The 22,304-nt window shown below is 31.6% G+C and overlaps 3 protein-coding genes and 1 pseudogene across 3 annotated transcripts in view; 1 reads left to right on the top strand and 3 right to left on the bottom strand.

Annotated features, from left to right (window-relative positions):
• The window catches only part of LOC106765433 (F-box/LRR-repeat protein At3g26922), a 5,202-nt gene extending 4,480 nt beyond the window's left edge, over positions 1-722 (bottom strand). Inside the window, exon 1 of the mRNA XM_014650058.2 lies at positions 545-722. The gene's annotated coding sequence lies outside the window, so the exon portion shown is untranslated. The remainder of the gene's footprint in view (positions 1-544) is intronic.
• A 10,136-nt stretch (positions 723-10,858) lies between these two features.
• LOC106762740 (putative GEM-like protein 8) lies at positions 10,859-11,587 on the bottom strand. The gene is made up of 3 exons (XM_014646791.2): positions 11,402-11,587; positions 11,224-11,289; positions 10,859-11,133 (listed from the first exon to the last, which is right to left on the bottom strand). The coding sequence occupies exons 1-3, from the start codon at positions 11,481-11,483 to the stop codon at positions 10,862-10,864; spliced, it is 420 nt and encodes a 139-aa protein (XP_014502277.1). The 5' UTR covers positions 11,484-11,587; the 3' UTR covers positions 10,859-10,861.
• LOC106762748 lies at positions 11,484-11,972 on the top strand (annotated as a pseudogene).
• Positions 11,973-14,016: 2,044 nt separating this feature from the next.
• Positions 14,017-14,988, bottom strand: LOC106762756 (putative F-box/FBD/LRR-repeat protein At5g56810). Its single transcript, XM_014646816.1, has one exon. It carries the CDS (start codon positions 14,986-14,988, stop codon positions 14,017-14,019), a length of 972 nt encoding a protein of 323 aa, XP_014502302.1.
• Positions 14,989-22,304: the final 7,316 nt, after the last annotated feature.

The raw sequence follows: 22,304 nt of genomic DNA on the forward strand, positions 1-22,304 counted from the left end.
GTCACAAAGGATCTGATTGCATGCAAGTTATGGTCACAAAGAATCTGATTGCAAGCAAGTTATAGTCACAAAGGATCTGATTGCATGCAAGTTATAATCTCAAAGGATCTGATTGCATGCAAGTTATAGAAGTGTGTTTGGATACAAAAATACTTTTCAGACCATAAAGACTGGAAATGCATTAGTAGATAAACACTCAAAAGCTCTTCGAACAGTGTATCCACAAAAGGCCTAAGTGTTTTTCAGAGTTTCTTGACCGGAAATATAGAACTTTTTCCAATTAATAAATACTCTTAAAAGGGATTACAGTTATTCAATCAATGGTTTGAATTTGAATAAAAATAAGAAACAACTTACTCTCCCTGTCTCAAGAATTTTAACATCTGATGATAAACCTTAGTCCACCCATCCCATTATGTTTTTTTTTTTCTTTCAATATAAATATAAAAAAGTATGAAATAAAAAATCCATTAGAAGTTATCATAGTTAAGAAAAAATCTTTTTTTGCTGTCATTTCTAAAAAAAAGGGAGGCAGAAGAAATACCTTGTCCTTTGGAGATGTCAAAGTTACAAAGCGGCGGCTTCAAATTTCTTTATTGAATGTTTGGTTTAGGGTTTGAAACCATGAATCGTTGAAACCGATGAAACCAATTTGAAACTGAAGCGCCGCAGACCGACTGAAGAATCATTACATAGTTTGTTTGGGTGACACATCCTCCGCTCACTCACTCTTATATAGGCGATTTTTTTTTATTCCGAATCTTTGTAATAGTTATTTATTTATTTTTTCTATTTAATATAATACTTTATTTAACTTGGTTGTTAAATTTTGTGATACTATATATATCTTCTTTCCATCAAATAAAAATAAATAATAAAACTAAAATAAAGAAAGAACAACTTTATAAGAGCACCAGTAATTAAATGTAAAAATGAAAGCAGAAATAATTTAAATATTGTAACAAAAGTATATATTAAGAGAACAAAAATATTATAAAGCGATATATAAACAATTATTATTTACTAAATTTATAGATCTTAATATTTCAAACATATACATCTATATGCGCGACAGCTAACAGTAGTACATGAAACGACAAAAGGTGATTTTATGGTGTAATTATTATCAATAAAAAATGATGAAAAGTATTTAAATAAAGAAATTGATTAAGACAAAAGTGGACTATTTGGATGAAGTATGAGTCAAGATAATAAGAAGTAGGTTTGACTAGTATTTTATGAATACCTTTTATAAAGTTGGTAAATGAACAAGATATTTTAAGTTCTAAGTGGACCGGAATTATTACAAGGATTTTTCTTTTCATAAGTCAATACATTTTGGACAATTATCATATATAAAAAACATTTATTATAACATTGTGATCTAGTAATTATTATCTTAATATAAACCATTCATTGAATATCATTAGTTTACTAATTATGAATAATTATGAACAAATATGAACAAGTATATATGAATGGAGAATTTAGGATATTTTAGGATTGTTGAGACATAATGTAATTAATTAAAATGAGAATATATGTAGATTTAAATGTTTGGTTATAAGACATTGGAAGTTTTTGTGATAATAAATAATGCAAAAGTTTTGATTAATTTAACATTGTTAAGGAATAAAGTTTTGATTAATTAAATCAATTTGTTAAGTGTGAATTTAATGAAGTTTTTAAAAAGAACTTGTTAATTATATGTTCATAGGATTTCAAAGTAAGTGAGTAATTGACTTAAGAACAGACAAGTGAATAATTGAACTAAAAACATGTGGCAACAAGTAAAAAACTAGATGAAAATGAAAATTACATATTACATACACTTCAACACTTAAATATTTGGACATGTATAAGAATGTCTTGTAAGGACACATCACAAATAGATCATTACACACAAACAACCTACCTTTGAAACAACCTATGAGTGATTTATGCTCATTTGTGATACAATAAAATATAATTGATAAGATAAATGATATATTCTCTATTTTCTCTATGAGGTATTCTCTCTACTACTAAACCTACTTTCTTAAATGTAATTCCTTTATTAATTACTCTTTTGATTTGTTGGTTGAGGAAGACATGAACATTAATTTGATAAATTTAGATAGATTTTGGGGTTCTTATTTTCAAAACATTGATTATTTGTATTTCTATAGAAAATAGGATTTTGGAATGTTGTGACCCTTTTAAGCAATATTTCTATCTATCAAAAAATCTAGCATAAGATTTTAAGGTTTTTGTTAATCCATAATAGTATTTTTTTTTATGATCTTTTCTTTTTCACTTGGACGGTGTAGTGTTGATTATGATTACAGAAGTTGATCATCTTTTTTTATTGACTAATAACTTTATAATAATATTGTAATTTGATTTAAATATTATTTATGTATAAGTTGTTTTTCTTATTGTATTTTTGAATGATTTTTCTTTGTATATATAGGTATGTTCGTTCCAAAATTGTTTTACAGGCTATCACAAACTATATTAAGTAGTCACTTTTAAGCCTTGGACAACATAAAAATCAATATTCACTAGTGCAGAAAGGATTTTAGACGTTTGTTATTTTGAATTTTTAACGTCTATTAATCAACCGACGTCATTATCGGTGACGTCAATGGGACGTCAGATATCCATATAACAGATGTCTATAATGACGTCCGTTAGTGTCATGTCCGACGTCACTAAACGTCGGTATAAGCCTAACCCGACGTCTAAAGGCACTATATAGACATTGGACTACGCATTAACCGACGTCTAAAAGCACATAAAGACTTCAAACATGTCACTAACTGACGTCTAAGGTCACTATAGACGTCGGTCTTTGCATTAACCGACGTCTAATACAGTTGTTGTGTTTTAGTGCAGTTTTGTTCCTGTCTTTGGATAGCCTAGTAGCACACTCTGCCTTTGCTAGTTTCCCCCGAAAAAAAGCTTGCGTCTTTTGAATTTCTCATGACATTTCAACCCAAAACCGAACCTAGGTTCTTTCTTAGTTCCATTTTCAACCGCAAGAGGGAAAAATTACGGTGAAAAGATAACTAGGCAACAACCCAGAGTCGTTTTTGGGTCGAAACGCCACCAGAAATCCAAAAGACGCCGCTTTTTCTGGGAGGCAGCTAGCAAAGGGAGAATGTGGTACTACGTTACCCCAAGAAAGGAACAAAACTGCACTAAAACACAACACAAAGAAAACAAATTTTAATCAGTTGAACTAGAAGATAATCGATGAAAGACTGAACAAAGTTTAAACGGTAACCATAAAAAAACACGCACCTGGGATGCAATGCCGCAAGAGAGAAAAAGGAGAGGAGGAAGACGATGATATCAGAAACTGCAATGCCGCGAAGAGTCTGCGGTTTATTTAACATGAAATGGGGCGTCGGTTGCTCCGGAAACCGACGTCTATAGTCACCTAGACGTCAGTTATCTAACTAATTTGATGTCTAAGATAACTTTTAAGCTGACTTTTGAATGCACATTGGACGTCGGACACTAGGGGAGCCGACGTCTATTGCGCTGAACCGGTTGACGTTTCATTTCCTGTCAGGAAAGTAGACGACAGTTGTCCAGGGGCGCCGACGTCTATAACAATATAGACGTCGGGGCTCTGTTATCGGATGTCGAAGTGCCTGCGAGTTTGGTGAACATCATTAATTACAGGCACATAGACGTCGTCCACCGAGAAATCTGACGTCTATATTGCAGAAATTGATGTCTTCCCGCCTTCCGAATAGGCCATAGACGTCGATTTTTTACTACATGACGTCTAAGCGCCTGAGAATCAGGTGAAGAGCATTAATTCCAGCCAAGTAGACGTCGGTCCCCCAACACAACCGACGTCAATGGGGGCAGAAAAGACTGTCTTCTCACCTACCTCAGGCCATTGGACATCGGTTTAGGGCAGAGCAGACGTCTATTATATCATAGACGTCGTTTGCCCTAGAAACTAACGTCATGGTAACCAACTTATTTATGGTAATACCACCGTCCATTAATATACGTCGGACGATTCTCTAACTGACGTCTTGTGGGTGACGTTAAATAGCGTTTTTGCACTAATGATTTCCATGTGATCAAAACCTTACTAGCAACATTTCAAAGTAATATGATTGAACTTATTAATCTATACAAGAAAATATATATATATATATATATATAATAAAATAAAAAGTTCACTACTAAAGTTATAAAGTAGACCTATTGTGAAAAATAATATGGTGAAAGTTTACTAAACACTTGTATAGACACACTTCATATCTAAGATGTAATTGACTAATTGTTACATATGAAGTTTTAATTGAAACTAGAGCATAAAAAGGAAATTAAGATAATCTTCAACACTAAACATCTTATAAACTATCTCATGTTTGAAAATGCTAGAATTGGAAAAAAAAATTCAAATGGATCGGAGAGCATGTTGAAAAAGGTGAGAGTCTACACAGAAGTCTCTCCATTAGCAATTATGTCATGTCATTAGTATGAAATATACCTTAATTATTGTTGGTATCTTTATATTAATTCTACTACATTTTAAGACTTGTACATGTTAAAATTTATAACCATATGTTTTGTTGCAGACTGTGTTTGTTGATGATCAGGGTCTTTCAGCAAAACCTATATCCGCAAGAATAATAATGACTGATTTGTAGATAAAAGATTTAGGAAGACATATGTAAGATAATTTTAGTGTTAATAATATTTACCTTTATATTTATATATATCATGTGATAATAATTGTTTGATTACTATTAGAAATAATTTAAGGATAAAATTTCACAAGTCAAATTTGAGGTTGTTTCATGTAGTAGTAGTGAAACACTAACCAATGAAATCCAAATTTCACAAGCCCAATCTTTTATTCAATAGTAGTAGTCAAACACTAACCAATGAAATCCAAAAATCCCTCAGCAAGAGACACTCTCTCAACAACAACATTACGACCTTCAACAATAAAATGACCAGGAGGGTAATCTAGATCAAGCACACCCTTTCCTCATTATACACATTGTTTTTAACATACTTTCTTAACTCGGATTTTTTATTTTGTGATAATAAGATTTCATACGTTCGAAAATTCTTGTTCTACATTTCATTGAGATTTTATTGTTGTTATTAATATGTAACTGTTTTATATGCTCGTTTTTGTTTGGAAATGTTTTAGAATTATGATATGTAGGTTTGCTATGTGCAAATATAAGATACTAGCATAAAAAATGGCTTTGATTGCCGTTCAACGTTACAGTACAACAATACTAATGTAAAAACATGATTGATGATATTTTTATAAATAAATCTTCAATTTTGACATTGAATTTATATTTTTCGACCATTAGACATTGAAATTTTCAATTTCCAATGTTATATTGAGGATTTTTTATGAAAATATTCGGTGTGAAGGTTAAAATATATTTATGTATGATGTCAAATGTCTTAGTTTCAGATGTCAAAGAATTATAATACGTCGAAAAATTACTTTACAGATATTATATCTTAGTGAATTTTTAAACTTTGGACAGGATGGTAAAAACCTATTCACTTTATTATCTATGGACGAAACTTTCTTCTCTGAGGATGTTGCGCTATCTCAGGGATGTTGTGTAATGTTTAACAAAAGTCAAGAGCAAAAGCTTTTAAAGGAAAGCAAAGTTTAATTCATGAAGAATCGAAATCATCAGCACAATTCGAGAAGATATTGAAGGCTAAATTTATCAAAACAATTGAGTATGTCAAGTGAATTTCTAACTATTATGTAAAATGGTTTTTAACATAATTATCGTTATTAAGAACAATTAAAACAAAATGGTATTTGGGTTAGTCATTATAGTTCAACTCTTATGTATTTATTTACAGGATTTTAAAAACAGACAAAATATGTTATTTGGATGAGAAATTTAGAAAAAGAAAATACTTAAAATTTGAATTTCTTTTATATTTTAATTTTTTTTCTCTTTAACTTGATTTTGATGAAAGTTTCATTATCTGGCTTATTTTATTATCAATATTAGGTTAACTTTTTTCCTCAAATAACAAAGGATTTTTTTTTAAAAAAAAAAATTAACAGTATTTTCGGTACGTCAAACACTTTTTTTTTTTTCAATTTATGTTAATTGAAGATATTGTCAAATGAGATTTTTTTTTTTAAAAAAAATATTAAATAATGTTATTATTTTTACCAATGTATGTCCCGATTATTTCTCAACATAACCTAAGAGAATTACTTTTCGATTTTATACTAGGTTTACCATTGATTTTAATAGGAATTTAGTAGGCAAAGCAAAATTTTCAATGTACATTAATTGAAAAATCTACAATAAAAGTGTACCAAGAAAAGACCATTCGGGTAAGAATTAAGATTAAGGATAAGTGTCAATTGTCAGCTACTCCCTCTATCATATACTACTCCCTTCACCTCTCAATTATATTTTTTCTCTTTAGTAATATTTAAATAGATGTGAATACACATTATATTCTTAAACGGATGTCAACATTCATGCACAGACATCGATATCCGTTGAAGGATAAATTGATGTTGACATCCGTTTAAGAATCGAGGATGCTTTTTTCAACCTTTTGGGATTTATTGTTGTAAAAAAGCTGACAGAATCACGAACAAAATTTCTTGAGGCTTGTAGAGTCACTGTCTTTAAGGACTTATCCAGGTGTGTTGCGCAAGTCCCCCAGGATACAACAAGAACTTCTCAGAATATTTTTGAGGATCTCAAAACTAGCAAGGATCTCTTAAAAGAGTATAGAAACAAACCCAATATTTTTAGAAGAAGAAAAGAAGACAAGAGAATGAGAAAAGATTGAATTTTTGGTGTGTTTTGGAATGGAAGAAGTGCTCTTTATTTATAAAGCTAGAAGAGAATAAAATTAATAAAGGAAAATAAAAACAATAAATTTTTTGACGTTGCAGCACTTAAAGAATATGTACGTTGCTTCAAACTTTGACGTTGGCAGTTAATATAATATTAATGTTGCCAAGTGAAATGCTAACGTTGTAATACAACATTATGAAATTCAATCTCACTTTTAAAAACCAAACATTATTTTTTGCAATATATATATTATTAATATATAATAACAATCCCCCACATATTGCAAAAAGAGTTGAAAGAAAAGTTTTTGATTCAAATAGTTCAAACACTAAGAGAAAAATAAGAAATTTTTATTTTGGGTCTCAAAGAATGTAATGCATCAGAGCTGGTATAACAAGCTATATGAACCGGTCTTAGATTGAAATACTTAACACACAGTGTAGTTAGTATACCAAGTTATATGAACCAAAACACTTGACGTGTGTTAGAGGTTTATTAATCACAATACACTCCCACAATCCTTGCTGTTATCGTTGTGTTGTGCTTACTAGGCCATGCGCGTGCTCGGTATTCATGAGTGCTCTAGAGATCATGTCAAGATCTCATGCAAGCGGCCCCACTTGACACTCATATAGGTGATTTCATCAAGTGTATGCTGCAAATCATACACCATCCATAAGGGATATGAAAATCATTAAAAACTTTGTTTAAGCTAAAATTCTTTCACCATATAGAATTTTAATAAAAAAGTTTTAACCTCTCAATAATGCAGTCTCTAACACTTTTACACACACCATACGAAGGGACATAATTGATTAAAATTAATTTAGTGCTATCAGAAATAACAAGTGACTTGTTTTTACCCATATGAACCTTATTCATGGGATCTCCAATCACAAAGGTTGGGTTACCATCACTTGTTTGTTTGCAAGTGGCTTAAGTCCCATTCCCTTTGATGTTTCTAATATCATTTGTCTTCCCAAGGGTTTTGCTAGAGGATCTGCTAGATTCCGTTTTGACTTCACATAATCAATGGAAATAGTTCCATTATTTAGCAGCTGCTTCACCAAATTGTGTCTCAATTGTATATGTCTATTCTTTCCATTGTAATTCTTGTTTTTAGCTATAGCTATTGCCGATTGGTTAACAATGTATTGATACAAATGGGGTTGGTTTAATTCCTAGTGGAATGTTCGCTGAGAAGTTTTTCAACCACTCAACCTCATTTCCAGCCATCTCAAGAGCAACAAACTCAGATTCCATTGTTGATCTTCCAATAATAGTTCGCTTGGCTGATCTCCATGTAATCGCACCACCCCCAAGTGTTAATACATAACCACTAGTGGATTTTGTCTCGTCTGAATCAGAGATCTAGTTAGCATCATTGTACCCTTCTAGTACAATGGGAAATCCACTATATTCAATGGAATAATCCATTGAACCTCTTAAGTATCTCATAAGCCTAACAAGTGTGTCCCAATGTTCCTGATTTGGACATTAAGTGTACCTACTCAGTCTACCTACTGCATAAGCAATATCAAGTCTAGAAGCTCATTAAGTGCAGTAAGCTCCCAATTATCTGGGAATACTGAGGCTGAGATAATGATTCTCCTCTATTTTTCATTAATTCAGAATTAGCATCATAAGGGGTACTCACAGGTTTTAGGTCATAAAACCTAAACTTCTTAAGAAGTTTCTCAATGTATTGTTCTTGAGAGAGTAATATACTATCTCCCTTCATTATGATTCTAATACCTAAAATCACATTGGCTTCACCCATGTCTTTCATTTCAAATTTTGATCCTAGAAACAATTTAGTTCTAGCACAATCTCATTGCATCTACCAAATATTAACATGTCATCCACATACAAGCATATAATGAAACAATTACCATTTTCAGATTTAAAGTACACACATTTATCAGCATCATTGGGTGAAAAACCATCACATAGCAATACATTATCAAGTTTTTCATGCCACTGTTTTGGTACTTGTTTCAATCCATACAAAGATTTTAAGAGTTTACAAACTTTATCCTCTTGACCAGGTACAACACACCCTTCAGGTTGAGTCATATAAATTTCTTCCTATAAATCACCATTCAAAAAGGCAGTTTTAACATCCATCTGATGTATCACTAGTTTGTGGATAGCGACTAAAGCTAATAACACTCTAATAGAGGAAATCCTAGTCACAGGAGCGAAAGTATCAAAGTAATCTATGTTGGGTTTTTGAGTAAAGTCTTTTGCTACTAATCTTGCCTTATATTTTTCTTTTCTTAGGATCAGGTAACATCACCTTAGCTAAGCACCCGCACAATTTTAAATATTTAAGGTTAGGTTGATAATCTTTCCACAACTCATAAGGAGTTTTACTGGTTTTCTTATGGGGTATTCTATTTTTTAAAAAACACGCAATAAACAACGCTTCTCTCCAAAGGTTATCAGGTGCACTGAAACTAACAAGCATAAAATTCATCATTTCCTCAAGGGTTCTATTTTTTCTCTCAGCTACTCCATTAGATTCAGGTGAATATGGTGGGGTCACTTCATGGATAATCTCTTCTTTAACAAAATAGTTATTAAACAAAACATACTCGCCACCTCTATTTGATCTAATCCTCTTAATTTTATTATTCAATTGATTTTCTACTTCTGCTTTATAGGTTAAAAACACATTAAAGGCTTCATCTTTATATTTGATTAAGTAAACTTTGGTGTATATAGAATAATCATCTATAAAGATCACAAAATAATTTTTACCTCCTCTAGACATAATTTGTTTCACATCAGTTATATCACTATGAATTAACCCTAACAGTTCAGTTTGGCATTCTACAGAAAAACATGTTTTCTTTGTTAATTTAGATTCTACACATATATCAGACTTACTACTTTGTTTATCATGCATATTAATTAATCATAGTCGTTGTAATTTCAAAATATACGACGAATTCACATGTCCTAATCTAGCATGCCATATATCATACGAGTCAACAATATAAGTAGAAGAACTGGATTTATTAATGTTTTTAGAGAAATTTAGAATGAAGAGTGCTTGATCACAATATCCCTTCCCCACGAAAACATTATTTTTTGTCATAATGATCTTGTCAGACTCAAAAGACACTTTAACCCCCACCATTCCCAATAGTGCTACAGAGATTAAAAACTCTGATTGATGGCACATGTAGCACATCAATCAAGGCCAAAGTCTTTCCAGATGTGAGTATGGGAAGAACTTTTCCTTTTTCCAGAATAGGAATGGTGTTGGAATCACCGAGGTAGACGTGTTCTTCTCCATCCCCTACACTAGTGTAAGAGGTAAAGGCACTTTTATTTGCACAGATATGCCTAGTAGCACCAGAGTCTACCACCCATTTGCTCACATTAGTCATCAAATTTACTTGAGAAACAACCGCAACAATCATGTCATCTCCTTTGGCTATATATGTCCTAAGAGGATTGTCGTTTCTTACTCTACGCCAGGTGGGTTTAGATTCATTGGGATGAGATTTAAGAAAATTATTTTCTTTTTGTGATTAAGTTTATGTGCATACCTTTTGGGAGCAGCAACAACTCTATACATGTCTAAAAGGGTGGAAACGCATTCTTGCCAGCGTCGAAAGTTTTGTCCAGAGAAAACCTCGATTTTTGACCTGTCCGGAAGTGATTTTGAGAAGACCGTCTAGGTTCCGAGAACAATGGTTCGGCTCTCCGAAGGCATGTTGTTGATGTCAGCCTTAAGTCCTTAAGATTGTTGTAAAAAAGCTGAGGCGTGTAAAGTCACTATCCGTAAAGACTTATCTATGGTGTGTTGCGCAAGTTCCCCAATATACATCAGAAACTTCTCTTAAGATTTTCAACATGTTGTGACATAAATAAAGTTATGTAGACACAATTGCAATTACAGCCATCCTAAAAAAACCTTGATGTTGTGACATAAAGTACTCACTGTCATTTTTTAAACCTTGCATATAACTAACTAATTTGAGTTTAAAGTTAGGTTCTTTCATATGAAAGACTACCTTCTATGGTGCCCTGGCTAACTGTCCTGTCACAAAATTGAAGGTTATTGGCTTTTCACTGTAAAATGCAAGCTTTTCGGTTGAGATAAAGAGAACTCCTGCAATAGGACCAACTGTCGTATATACATAACACTGGGAGGCCTTTAACAATTGCTCTTTTTCTTGCATCCCAAAAACATTCTTGAAGATGTTCCCTCTTCCTCCTTCTTGTATAATCCTTGCCCCCAAACTCACCTTCCCCTTCAGAATCTCAAACAGATTAGGACCCACTTTCACTGTAGTCATGCATTAATAGTGAGTTAATTTAATGTTGAATAGAATCGATCACTTTTTGCTGATGTGTGTGATTCTCAACTTTGAATTACCATGGTCATGAATCCTAAATGTAAAATTGCTATTTTTTCCTGTGTCCTTCATGTCATCCTCTTTACCTGCAAAAGGTACAAAAAAACTCCCTTTATGGTATGTTACTGGTTTAGTCTTGTGTATTGGTGTGATGAAAAGTATAAAACCAAGGAATAAAGTGTTGAGAAGAAAGCCAACAAAAATTGAAGTCAAGATCGAAGACAAAGAAGAACTCGAGGAAGCTCGTCGACGAAACGCTTCCGCCACCACTACCGCCCATGCTAGCACCACTTCTCTCCTATGTCAGCTAGATCACGGTGGTGAAGATCCCGCTTCCAAGGCGCATCATATCGGCCTCTCCTCGTAAAACCCTAGCCTCAGTCTCCGACCTTTCTTCCTCAATGGAGGTCGAAGTGAAGCTGCGCCTCGCAGAGGCCAACGTCCACCGCCATGTCACCAGCTTACTCTCCTCCTTCCACGTCATCACCCACCGCCAGAAAAACCTCTTCTTCGATGACACTGCGTCCGAGCTCTTCGAGCGCCGTGTTGTGCTGCACTTGAGCTTCTACGGTGACGATGAGCGGTGCTGGTGGACAACGTCAGTCGCGTGGAGGAGGACGAGGAGGATCTGGACCCACGAATCGGGCGCGAATGCGTTGTAGAGCCTGGGAAGCTGGGATCGGTGGAATCTAGGGTTTTGCGGAGGGTGAAGGAAGAGTTTGGAACTGAAAAGGGGTTCATAGGATTGGAAGGGTTTGGGAGAAGATGAAAAGGAAAAGTAAAGTTCTACACAAAACAAGGAGGAACGGGTTTACAATTATTAGTCCGAAAAATTATTTAAAAGAAAAAATAAATTTTAGAGACTGTTTTTGCTTCTCAACCGCAAGAATTACTTAGGGTTTAAAAAACCGCCAGAAAATAACTCCTCTTAAAATGTATTATTTTTGTAGTGTTTTGATTAATATGTTAGAGTTAACTTGGTAATGGTCGGATGTTATGGATGTTTTAAACTTCCAAATCTATTTTTATGGTGCCTTATTGATTCAATGCCTTATTCATCCGCTTTCTAATTGTGTTTCATTGATCGATCTTAGTCACTGAATTATAGTTGTATAATATGTATTGCTTTCAACCCTTACTCATCCTCCCTGTATTAGTTTATTTTGATTTGTAGCTTGATTGTTGTGCGCTGTATTGAATTTTTGTTTGAATTGATTAATAAAAAATGTAATATAAAAATGTGGGTCGTATTTCATATATTGTATTTAATTACCAATACAATAATGTGCAATTAGATAAAGATAAAAGTGAAGGGGTGTAGGGAGATTTAGGATTTAAAAAAAGATGAATAAAGTTAAATGATAAAAGTTAAATTAAATTAGGATATTTTTGGAATAAAACAAAAATAGTGGAGAGGTGTAGGAAGTATTTGGGATGATGGAGGGAACAACTCTCGTGTCAATCAGTGTAATGGGTTGAAATTGAGTCGTGACTCTACTAATCTTAGGTTCATGTCGAAAAACTATAAATAAAGATTAAAAGTAAAGAGGTATTTGATCGCATTTATTGTGAATTTAAAAATTTATTCTAACCTGTTTAGACTAATTACTGACTTAAGTATCAAAATCTTCTAAAAGTTATGAATACGTGTTTTATAGAATTATTGAACCTTAATTCAGAAAAGAAATAATTCTAATAAAATACTTGTCAAAGTTAGTTTAAAAATATATTAATAAACTTTAAATAAAGTTCAATTAAAAGAATCATTAATATCAATATTTCTTAAGTTATTGTCTAATGTTTAGAATTTAAATAATTTTTTATATTGCGAAATTTTATATACAAAATAAGGTTAATGAAAGTATCACTTGCTAATATTTAAGCTCAACAAGATAGTTTAACCAACAAAATTAGTTTAACAAGCAGAAAGAATCTGAAAAATTAATTAGTTAATGTGTGATAATATTATTTTTTATTTTAACCTTAATTAGCCTAAATCAAAGAAAAAACTGTGATTCATTTTCAAGATTCAAGATTAAGCCTTTCAAATTAAGCATTTCAAATTCTTCATTCTATTTAAAGTGGCCTTCAATGAAGAAAGTGATGGAAAAATCTCACGAGATAATTTATGAAAATTGAGTCTGTCATATAATTGAAAGGCTTTAAATTTGAAAATAATATCACAATAAAATCTGAAAATAAAATATTAATATGTTTAATCTATCATAAAATAATATTTTATTTAAATAAACAAAAAATTATAATTATTTATCTCTAAATATTATTAAACTCAAAACTAATAAAATAAAATTTAAACAAAATTATTAATAAAATTTCAACTAGCTACAACTTGTTATACAAAGCATTATAACACAGCCAATAATTTATTTGAAGATGAGAAGTATAAACTGAATTAAAATTAAACATTATATAAGTATTCATTTACATAAAAGAATACAGAGGATATAATGAGGTCTAACTGAATTAAGAAAATACAGAGAAAAATTCTGACGTCGGAGTATCTTCAGTTACCAGAATGGGAAGAGGAGCAAGCGTTTAGGCACAGGAACAACATACCGGCGTCATTCTCGTTCCATTTAAGTAGAAACATAAAGGATATAATCAGGCGTCATTCTCGTCATAAAGGATGTAATCAGGTCTAACTTTCAAAATTTTATAACCTCAACGTCTGAGTTGAGAATGCTGAATGTTTTCCCCCACTTCAATTTCTCCAAGCTGACAACGTTACCACAATTGATCAAACGGAACCCAAATCCAAAGGCTGTCACAGTTTGAAAGAAAATTAAGAAACATTACAAGAGAGACTCGTATAAGACCAGAAGAGTTAACGGCAAGTCTGGAGGAATACGAACAGTGTGGAGGAACGGTTCTCGAAAGAAGTGGTATGCGACAGGATAAGAGCATGTCACTATCTTTACATAGGACAACATTCTCAGAGACCTTAAAACAATTAAAGGAGAAACAGAGTTCTCAATGACCGCTTCTTCAAGAAGGGTAAAATCACACGTGGAGGAGACCTCATGACAGACCATCGAACTTCTGATATCGAGATGGGTGAGATTCGGAGTAGAAAGCACAATCTTGTACTTCACTTCGGAGTACCTTATCGTGGTGAAACGAGAAAGGTTGGGATTTGATATGCTGAGGACTTTGGCAGGGTTGCTCAAAGAGCACCCCAGAAGGACCAAATTGTTCAACAAGAAACAGGATGAAAAGGGTTCGGCGCACTCATCACCGTCCCTTGCCGTGAAAGCGACATTTGTGAGATTCAAGGTTCTGATCGCAGGTAGTTCTAGAGATGGTGGAAGTTTCAAGATACCAGGAGTACATGAAAGAGTGAGAGATGTGAGAAAGGGTGAAGAAAAGATGACAGGTATGGAATAATCGAGATAGATGCTCAAATGTGGCACATAATGCAGAAGAGGGGTGATATGGTTGAGAAGCTCTTGTGTTAAGGTGCATGCTTCTAAATCAAGACGATGCAAACGAATGGACGTGTTTCTCTTGGAGACAACGTGGTAGACAAATTGGTCGTAGCTTTCGAGGGTTTTGAAGTCGCTGCGTCTGAAAGAGAGAGTGGTGAGACATTTCCAAACTTTGTTCCATCGTTTGGATAAGAGAGAGGTTCGAACTGCGGTAGTTGTGTCCATGAAATGCATAATGTGGAGAAGAACATCGTCAGACAACCCACTGAGGAAGTCCCTCTTATCTTTCTCTCTTATGGTATTCTGTTTCTTCTTGGTTTGTGTCTTCAACTCTACCATGCTTTCTTTTTCTTCTTCCATGGATGAAAGGAAATTCATGATATACCTTACGTATATAAAGTCCCTAAAGAATGCCAGGTTTTTTTTACACTCAGTCTATTCCCAAGATTCAAGGAAACTGAAAGCAGTTTTCTCCGTTTATATTAAGGGAATTTCAAACAGATATCTTCTCTTAAGATTTTCAACGTGTTGTTAGAGATAATTCTGTTAATATACCATGTATTTTTTTAAGAAATTATTTCTTCTGTTTAGATTCCGACCTACAAAATATTATTTTACATACATTAAAATAATAAATATAGTTATATTTATAAAAAGATTTTAATTTTTTATTAATAGTTATTAGTTTTTAAACTAAATATAAATTAAAATTTAATTAGGTATGCTATGCAATTATTTAAATATTTCATTTTATTACGTGGTGCACTTTATTTTTATTGTTTGCAATTAATAATTTTAAATATATTTACTATAAAACGTATTTTATGAATATTTTCAGTTAGTATATTTTTATAAATTATTTTAATTGATATATTAATTTATTTTAAATCCATAAGTTTTTATAATTGAGAATTTTTATCTCGTTTTTTTTTTAAATTTAAAACTAAATATATTTGTGTATTTGTAAAGATTTAGAAAATGGTGTTTTAGAATTGATAATGGTGTAAAAATAATGAGTCATTTATTTTAATATTATAGTGTTTTAGTATGAATAAATTTTTTATAAACCGAGTTTTATAATTTTAAAATACAAAATCTCTCTCAGACTATTAGACTATTAGAGTTATTCTCGCGTTCGAGTTTTTCAATTTTTGCTAGTTAATATTTGTTAATTGGTGTTACGAATTGTGAATGTGGTGTTTTAAGTTTTGAATATGTATTTCTTTGTTCTATGAATTGCATGTTTAACTTTAAAGTGGTGAATTGAAATGTATTTATGATCCAATGATTTGATTTTGAAGTTTTGAAGTATGTAAAATTCTTTGTGACTTGTTTTGGATTGAAGAAATACATTGAATCGATTAATGTGACGTTGAGAATGCCCCTTTCAGCATGAATTGGGTAATTTGACATTGGTTTAGCCAAAAGGAGCTAATATTGTGATCATTGGAATGTTTAAGCACTAAGAATCAACTCAAGGAGTGTCAAATTACATGAATCAAACTTAAAAGGCGAAATGAAGATTTTTGATACCGTTGGGTGCTACAGATAGAGCTGAGTGCCAATATGGTAGTGACTTCTCTAAGTTTGTAGTTGTTGGATGAGGGTTCTTCTTACCGAGGAACACTAAAGTTAAACAACTCACTGACTTGTCACTAGGCGCTAATTAAATAAGGACCGTTGGGTGCCAAAAATTTAATTATAACCCAGGAGTTCGAAGGGTCCTCTCGCTGGGCGACCACTAGGCACCTAGGCTGTTGGGTGCCACTTAGGTTGCGTTGGGTGGTACTCTTCTATGGACTCCTGTTTAAGGGGTGTTGGGCGATAGTAAGTGATGTTGGGTGATGACTGGGTGACTTAAATGGTTTCTAAACTTCAAAATGTGTTATTTGAGGTATATATGTGTAGATGTTTGTTTATTGATGCTACGAATATATGAAATCTGTTAAGTTATTATTTATGTAGATGAATAGATTTTGAATGAGTTAATGATTATATGAATGAAGTAAATTGTGTTTGTTTTGTAGAAAGGAATTACATGGAGAAGTTCCATTTATTGTGTAATGTATGCATTGATGTGGAAGTCTAAGGTTGGATGTTATCATGACACTCTAATAATCATTCTGACTTAGGTAGAGTATGATATGTGTATGTGGTTAGAATTACAGGAGGTCCTAGTTTACAAAACAATGTAGTTCTTATGACAATAGAGGATTAACCTTGTTAGTGGTAAGGTGACCTATCCTCTAGTAAAAGTCACTACAAGTGCAAAACCTCCTAAGATTCGACATTAATGGTTATATCCAGATAATTGAGTTTAGAATAGTCTTTGATTTTATACTTTATATCTCTATGAGATGTTGGAGTGGATTGTATTGTGATATAACATGTTTTAGGAATATATGATGTTCCTTTTGTATATTAGTTTACTCTCTCTTATTTGTTTGTCATGTTAGGTATATCTTTGGAATAGAACCATGGTTGGTTGAGATGTGCATGTTTTATATTATTATAGTCTTATATAGTGGATCACTGTACCAATATGATAAACACATTAAATAAACTATTCTATGAATATTTATAAAAAAATGTTTTATTTTAGCATTATTATGTTTTTAAAATGAAATTTTACATATTTTATTTGTATATTAATTATTTTAATTTATAGTCATATTTTTCATATTATTAATTGTATTTTATATCTTAAATTTTTTAGTTAAGTTTAATATTAAGTACGTTAAATATATTTGAAACATTTGCTTTAATAATAAAGGTGTTGGTTTAAAATCAAGAAGTTAACATTGTAATATTAAAATAATAGTTATAATAATAGAAAAAATAAACCAAGTATATTATTATCATTAATTTTTTATGTATAATATTTAATGAATAAAGTAAATATTGAAAATATGATTATCATTACAATAAAAGTATAATGAATAAATATAAAACTAAATTTAAAAATATTTTTGTATTTGAAATGATGCTTAAGAAGTGAAATTATATATAAAATAGTGTTTTATATTATCATTGTAACGATTCTTTTATTATACAAATATACCATTTAGTATAAAATCAGTAGGTTAAATCACTTCTGTAGTCCTTATTTTTGTTGAGTTTTCTCAAATAGGTTTCTTTCTTATTTTTTTTCCAATTGGGTCCCTAAAAGTGAAAATTGAAGCAATTAACTCCTTGCCATTAAATTAGGTTAACGAGATTAACTTTCTCGTGAGTTGTCAATTTAAAGTGGAATATCTTTAATACATGACATAAAGAGAGGGTCTTACATGAAAAATATTTAATTAAAAGATTAAAAAAAGGTTTCTTTACCGTTGCGCAAACAACCACGCCTCGATCTCCACCCAAAAACCATGTCGCGATCTCCTCCATCACCAATCCAGTTTGCACAAAGCAGAAGATCATCCTTCATCTTCGCGGGGAAAAACCAGAAAACCCAAAACCTGTAGGTCAAAACCCAGAATCACAACGAACAACAACCACCATGCCACCAACCGTAAAATCATCATCGTTGCAACCACCGTTCGCCATTACTGCAATCATCGTTCAATGTCACTAAAACAACCGTTGGTTTTGAAGCACTGTTGAAGAACAAAGCCACCGTTAACGTGGGTTTTCGACGTTCCCATCATTCATTTTGGATTTTGCAACCATTTGCGGTTGTCGTCGTTCATCTTTGCTTTCTTCTTGTTGTTCGGTTATTTGTTGTTTTTTTTTTCAAAATTTTCATTTATTTTATCATTTTGGGGTTGTTGTTGGGTCTATTTTTTTTTGTTATTCTTTTTCTAATTTTGGATTCGTTATTTTGTGTACTGTAAGTATTTTTGCAATGGAGCAAGTTAGTGAACATAGTAAACTTTGTCATGATAGGATGAATCTAAAAATGTTAATTATAATTTTAATATGAAAATGTTAATTATAATGTTAATCTAATATGTTTATTATAATGTTAATCTAGAATATCAATGGACTCGTTTTTACAGGAATATATATAAAAATGTTAATTACAATGTTAATACACCCTTATGTTATGATCACCAAAACATACATTTAAAAATAAAAAAATAGATATGCAGTATTGGTTAGTGATCAAATAAATGGAGACTTATGTTAGTTGTTTTGCTCAGGAAACTAGACTGACTTGTACAAAAATGTTTCAAACTTAAAAAATTCATTACCACGATTAAGTTAAAAACAAGCTTCGTATGTCATGACCAAAACATACACCTTATGTCACAAAATTACATTAAAAAATCAAAAATAAACTTATAGTATTTGTTGGTGACCAGTGTCGAAATAAGTGGGAACCGAGGTTACTTGTTTTGCACAAGAAAGTAGATTGATTTGTACATAATTGTTTTAAACTTTTAAACAAGATTGATATATCATGATCAAAACATACACCCTATGACACAAAATTACATTAAAAAATTAAAAAATAAACTTACAATATTAGTTAGGGACCAATGCTCAAATAAGTGGGGATTTAAGTTTCTGGTTTTGCACAAGAAGATAGACTAACTTGTGCAGATATGTTTTAAACTTTAAAAATTGATTACCATATCCATACACTCTTAAGTTAAAAAACGGTGGTATGTCATGACCAAAACATTCACTCTGTATCAAAAAATTGCATTAAAATATAAAACATAAACTTACAGTATTAGTTGGGGACCAATGCTCAAATAAGTGGGGACTTAGGTTACTTTTAAAGTGGTGACCAATTTTTAAAGTTTAAAATATTTTTGCACAAGTCAGTTTACTTTCCTATACAAAACCAGAAACGTAAGTAACCACTTATTTGAGCATTGGTCCTAACAAATGCTGCTTGTTTATTTTTATTTTTTAATGTAACTTTCTGACATAGGGTATATGTTTTGGTCATCATATATTTAACTTAAGGGTGTATGGATCTAGTAACGAATTTTTTAAGTTTGAAACATTTATGTACAAGTTAGTCTACCTTCTTATGCAAAACAACAAACATAAGTCCCCACTGATTTGACCACTAGTCCTTAACCAATACTGCATATTTATTTTTGACGTTTTAATATATGTTTTGGTGATCAAAATTTGGAGGTGTATTAACATTGTAATTAACACTTTTAGATTTAAACATTTTGATATAAGTGAGTCCATTAATATTGTAAATCCACATTATAATAAACATTTTTAGATTAACAACATATTTAATATTTTCATATTAATATTATAATTAACATTTTCAAATTCATCCTACCATGACAAAGTTCATTTTGCTCACCAACTTCCTCTACTGTAAGAATGCCTACAATACACGAAATAACAAATCCAAAATTAGAGAAAGATATTTATCACTTATTGCTTTGACAGATGCATTTGTTGGTTTTACAGCCAATAGCTACAATGCACGACAAATCTAAAAGATGAAAAAGAGTGACATGGATGGTCCAAATCGTTGCGAGACCTTCCACCATGCACAATGAAAAAGGGAGCAGATCCAACACTTCAAAAGGAGCTGAGAGTGCATAGGAGCTTCGGTGAAAGTGTTGTTGATGGTCGTCTGGCCGAGACGATTAAAATCCTATGATCGTCGATCGAAATTAAAACTTTGGTAGTGGCTACGGTAGATGACGATAGACAATGATGCCACTAGTAGTGGTAGATGGCGGTGCCACTTGTAGTAGTGGGTGTTGTGGTAGAGACAACAAATTTTTTTTCCTCAAAAGAGTCAGGCTCTAGATATCATGCTGAATATAATAAAAACTATGTGTGAGATTAATCTCCCTTGTGTTGAATATACACTCATAGGGTCCTATAGTAGAATACAAAAAATATGTGCTAAGCCTAAAATACAAATAAAAAAGAATAAAAAAACTAACTAATGATGAAAAATATAGATAAGATAAAGATAATATATCTAACAATTAGAAATTTGGATCATTCACATATATCGGTTATTTCTTTTTAATTTCAATATTTTAATTTGATTCTTCAACAAATTAAAATATTACTTAAGGTCTTAATAAAATAATATTTTTATATGACATTTATACCTTTAACCATATTTATTTAATTAAATTACTTTATAATTAACTAATATATATATATATATATATATATATATATATATATATATTTAAATTACCAGACTATATTTGTTAATCCTATTAGTATGAAATCATAAGTTTGAAATAATTATCGAAATTGTTATAGTTGCCAATAACATTCAACATAATCTTGGTACCGGCAATCCGAAATAAAGAACACCAAATTACCATCTCATCTTTCTTCCGTGCAATGCTCTCAGTGGTAGTAACATGGCAAGTTAATCGTTGAATTAATAAGTGTTAAGATATGCTAAATATTCTATTAAGAGATATTAGACAATTAAATATTGTGTTAGTTATAATTTAGATATCATTTTAATTTGTGCAGATTTGTGCATCTGTCATTCCTTTAATAGATGAAGAATTATAGCTTGTATGTATATATATGGTACTCTACTCTTTGAAATAATACATCAGAATTATTCTTTAAACCTTTTATTATGGTATCGGTGCTTTTTTTCATTGAATATTTCTGATGGTTTCTCCCAATGACAATCAATCGGAGAAACATGATTTTGGAGCTTCCGCTGCTTTCAAGAGATATATTTCTACCGTTGCCGGATTTGTGACCAAGTCAAGTATATTTAACTTTGCTTTTAATCTTTATTTTGTTACTAAGGGTAGTGATTGGATAATCCATTCAGGTGCTACTGATCATATGACTTGTGATTCTCATATATTTACTAATTTTTCCTCTAATTGTTCTAAAACTGTTATTATTAATGCGAATGGGGTCTCATCATCTATTAAAGGTATAAGTACTATATCCCTTTCACCCTCCTTATTGATTCTTGATATTTTATTTGTTCCTACGTTAAACTGTAATCTTATCTCCGTCAGCAATACTGTGAGAATACTTTTGTCGCTAGCTGCAAACCAAGATTGGCCTCTTCTGTAATTTGATGTGAAAAATATTTTCCTACATGGAGAAATTTCAGAAGAAATTTATATGGATTCTCCACCAGGCATGACAGATTCAATTGGAATGAAGGTTTTGTAAATTAAAGAAGGCTCTATATGGATTAAAACAATTCCCAAGAGCATGGTTTGGAAGGTTTACCAAGTCTATGAAGGCTTTTGGTTATAGAGCAAGTAACTCTGATTACACATTATTTTTAAGAGAGGAAAAAGAAAAATTACAGCTTTGATTATATATGTAAATAACATGATTGTTACAGGAAATGACCAAGATGAGATTTCTAGTTTACAACAATACCTTGCATCTGAATTTGAGATGAAACAACTTGGAAACCTCAAATATTTTTTGGGTACTGAAGTAGCTAGGTCAAAACATGGTATTTTTCTATGCCAAAGAAAATATACTATTGATTTATTATCGAAAACTGGGATGCTCGGGAGTAAACCAACTGATACACCAATTGAACAAAATCATAAACTCTTTCAGTGCTCAAATTCAGCAAGCATAGACAGATGAAGATACTAAAGGCGGGTAGGAAAATTAATTTATTTGTGCCATACACGTCCAGATATCACATATGCAGTGAATGTTGTTAGTCAATTTATGCATGACCCACGAAAGCTTCATAT

Source organism: Vigna radiata, chromosome 1, assembly GCF_000741045.1.
Source record: "Vigna radiata var. radiata cultivar VC1973A chromosome 1, Vradiata_ver6, whole genome shotgun sequence".
Classification (NCBI taxonomy): Eukaryota; Viridiplantae; Streptophyta; class Magnoliopsida; order Fabales; family Fabaceae; genus Vigna; species Vigna radiata.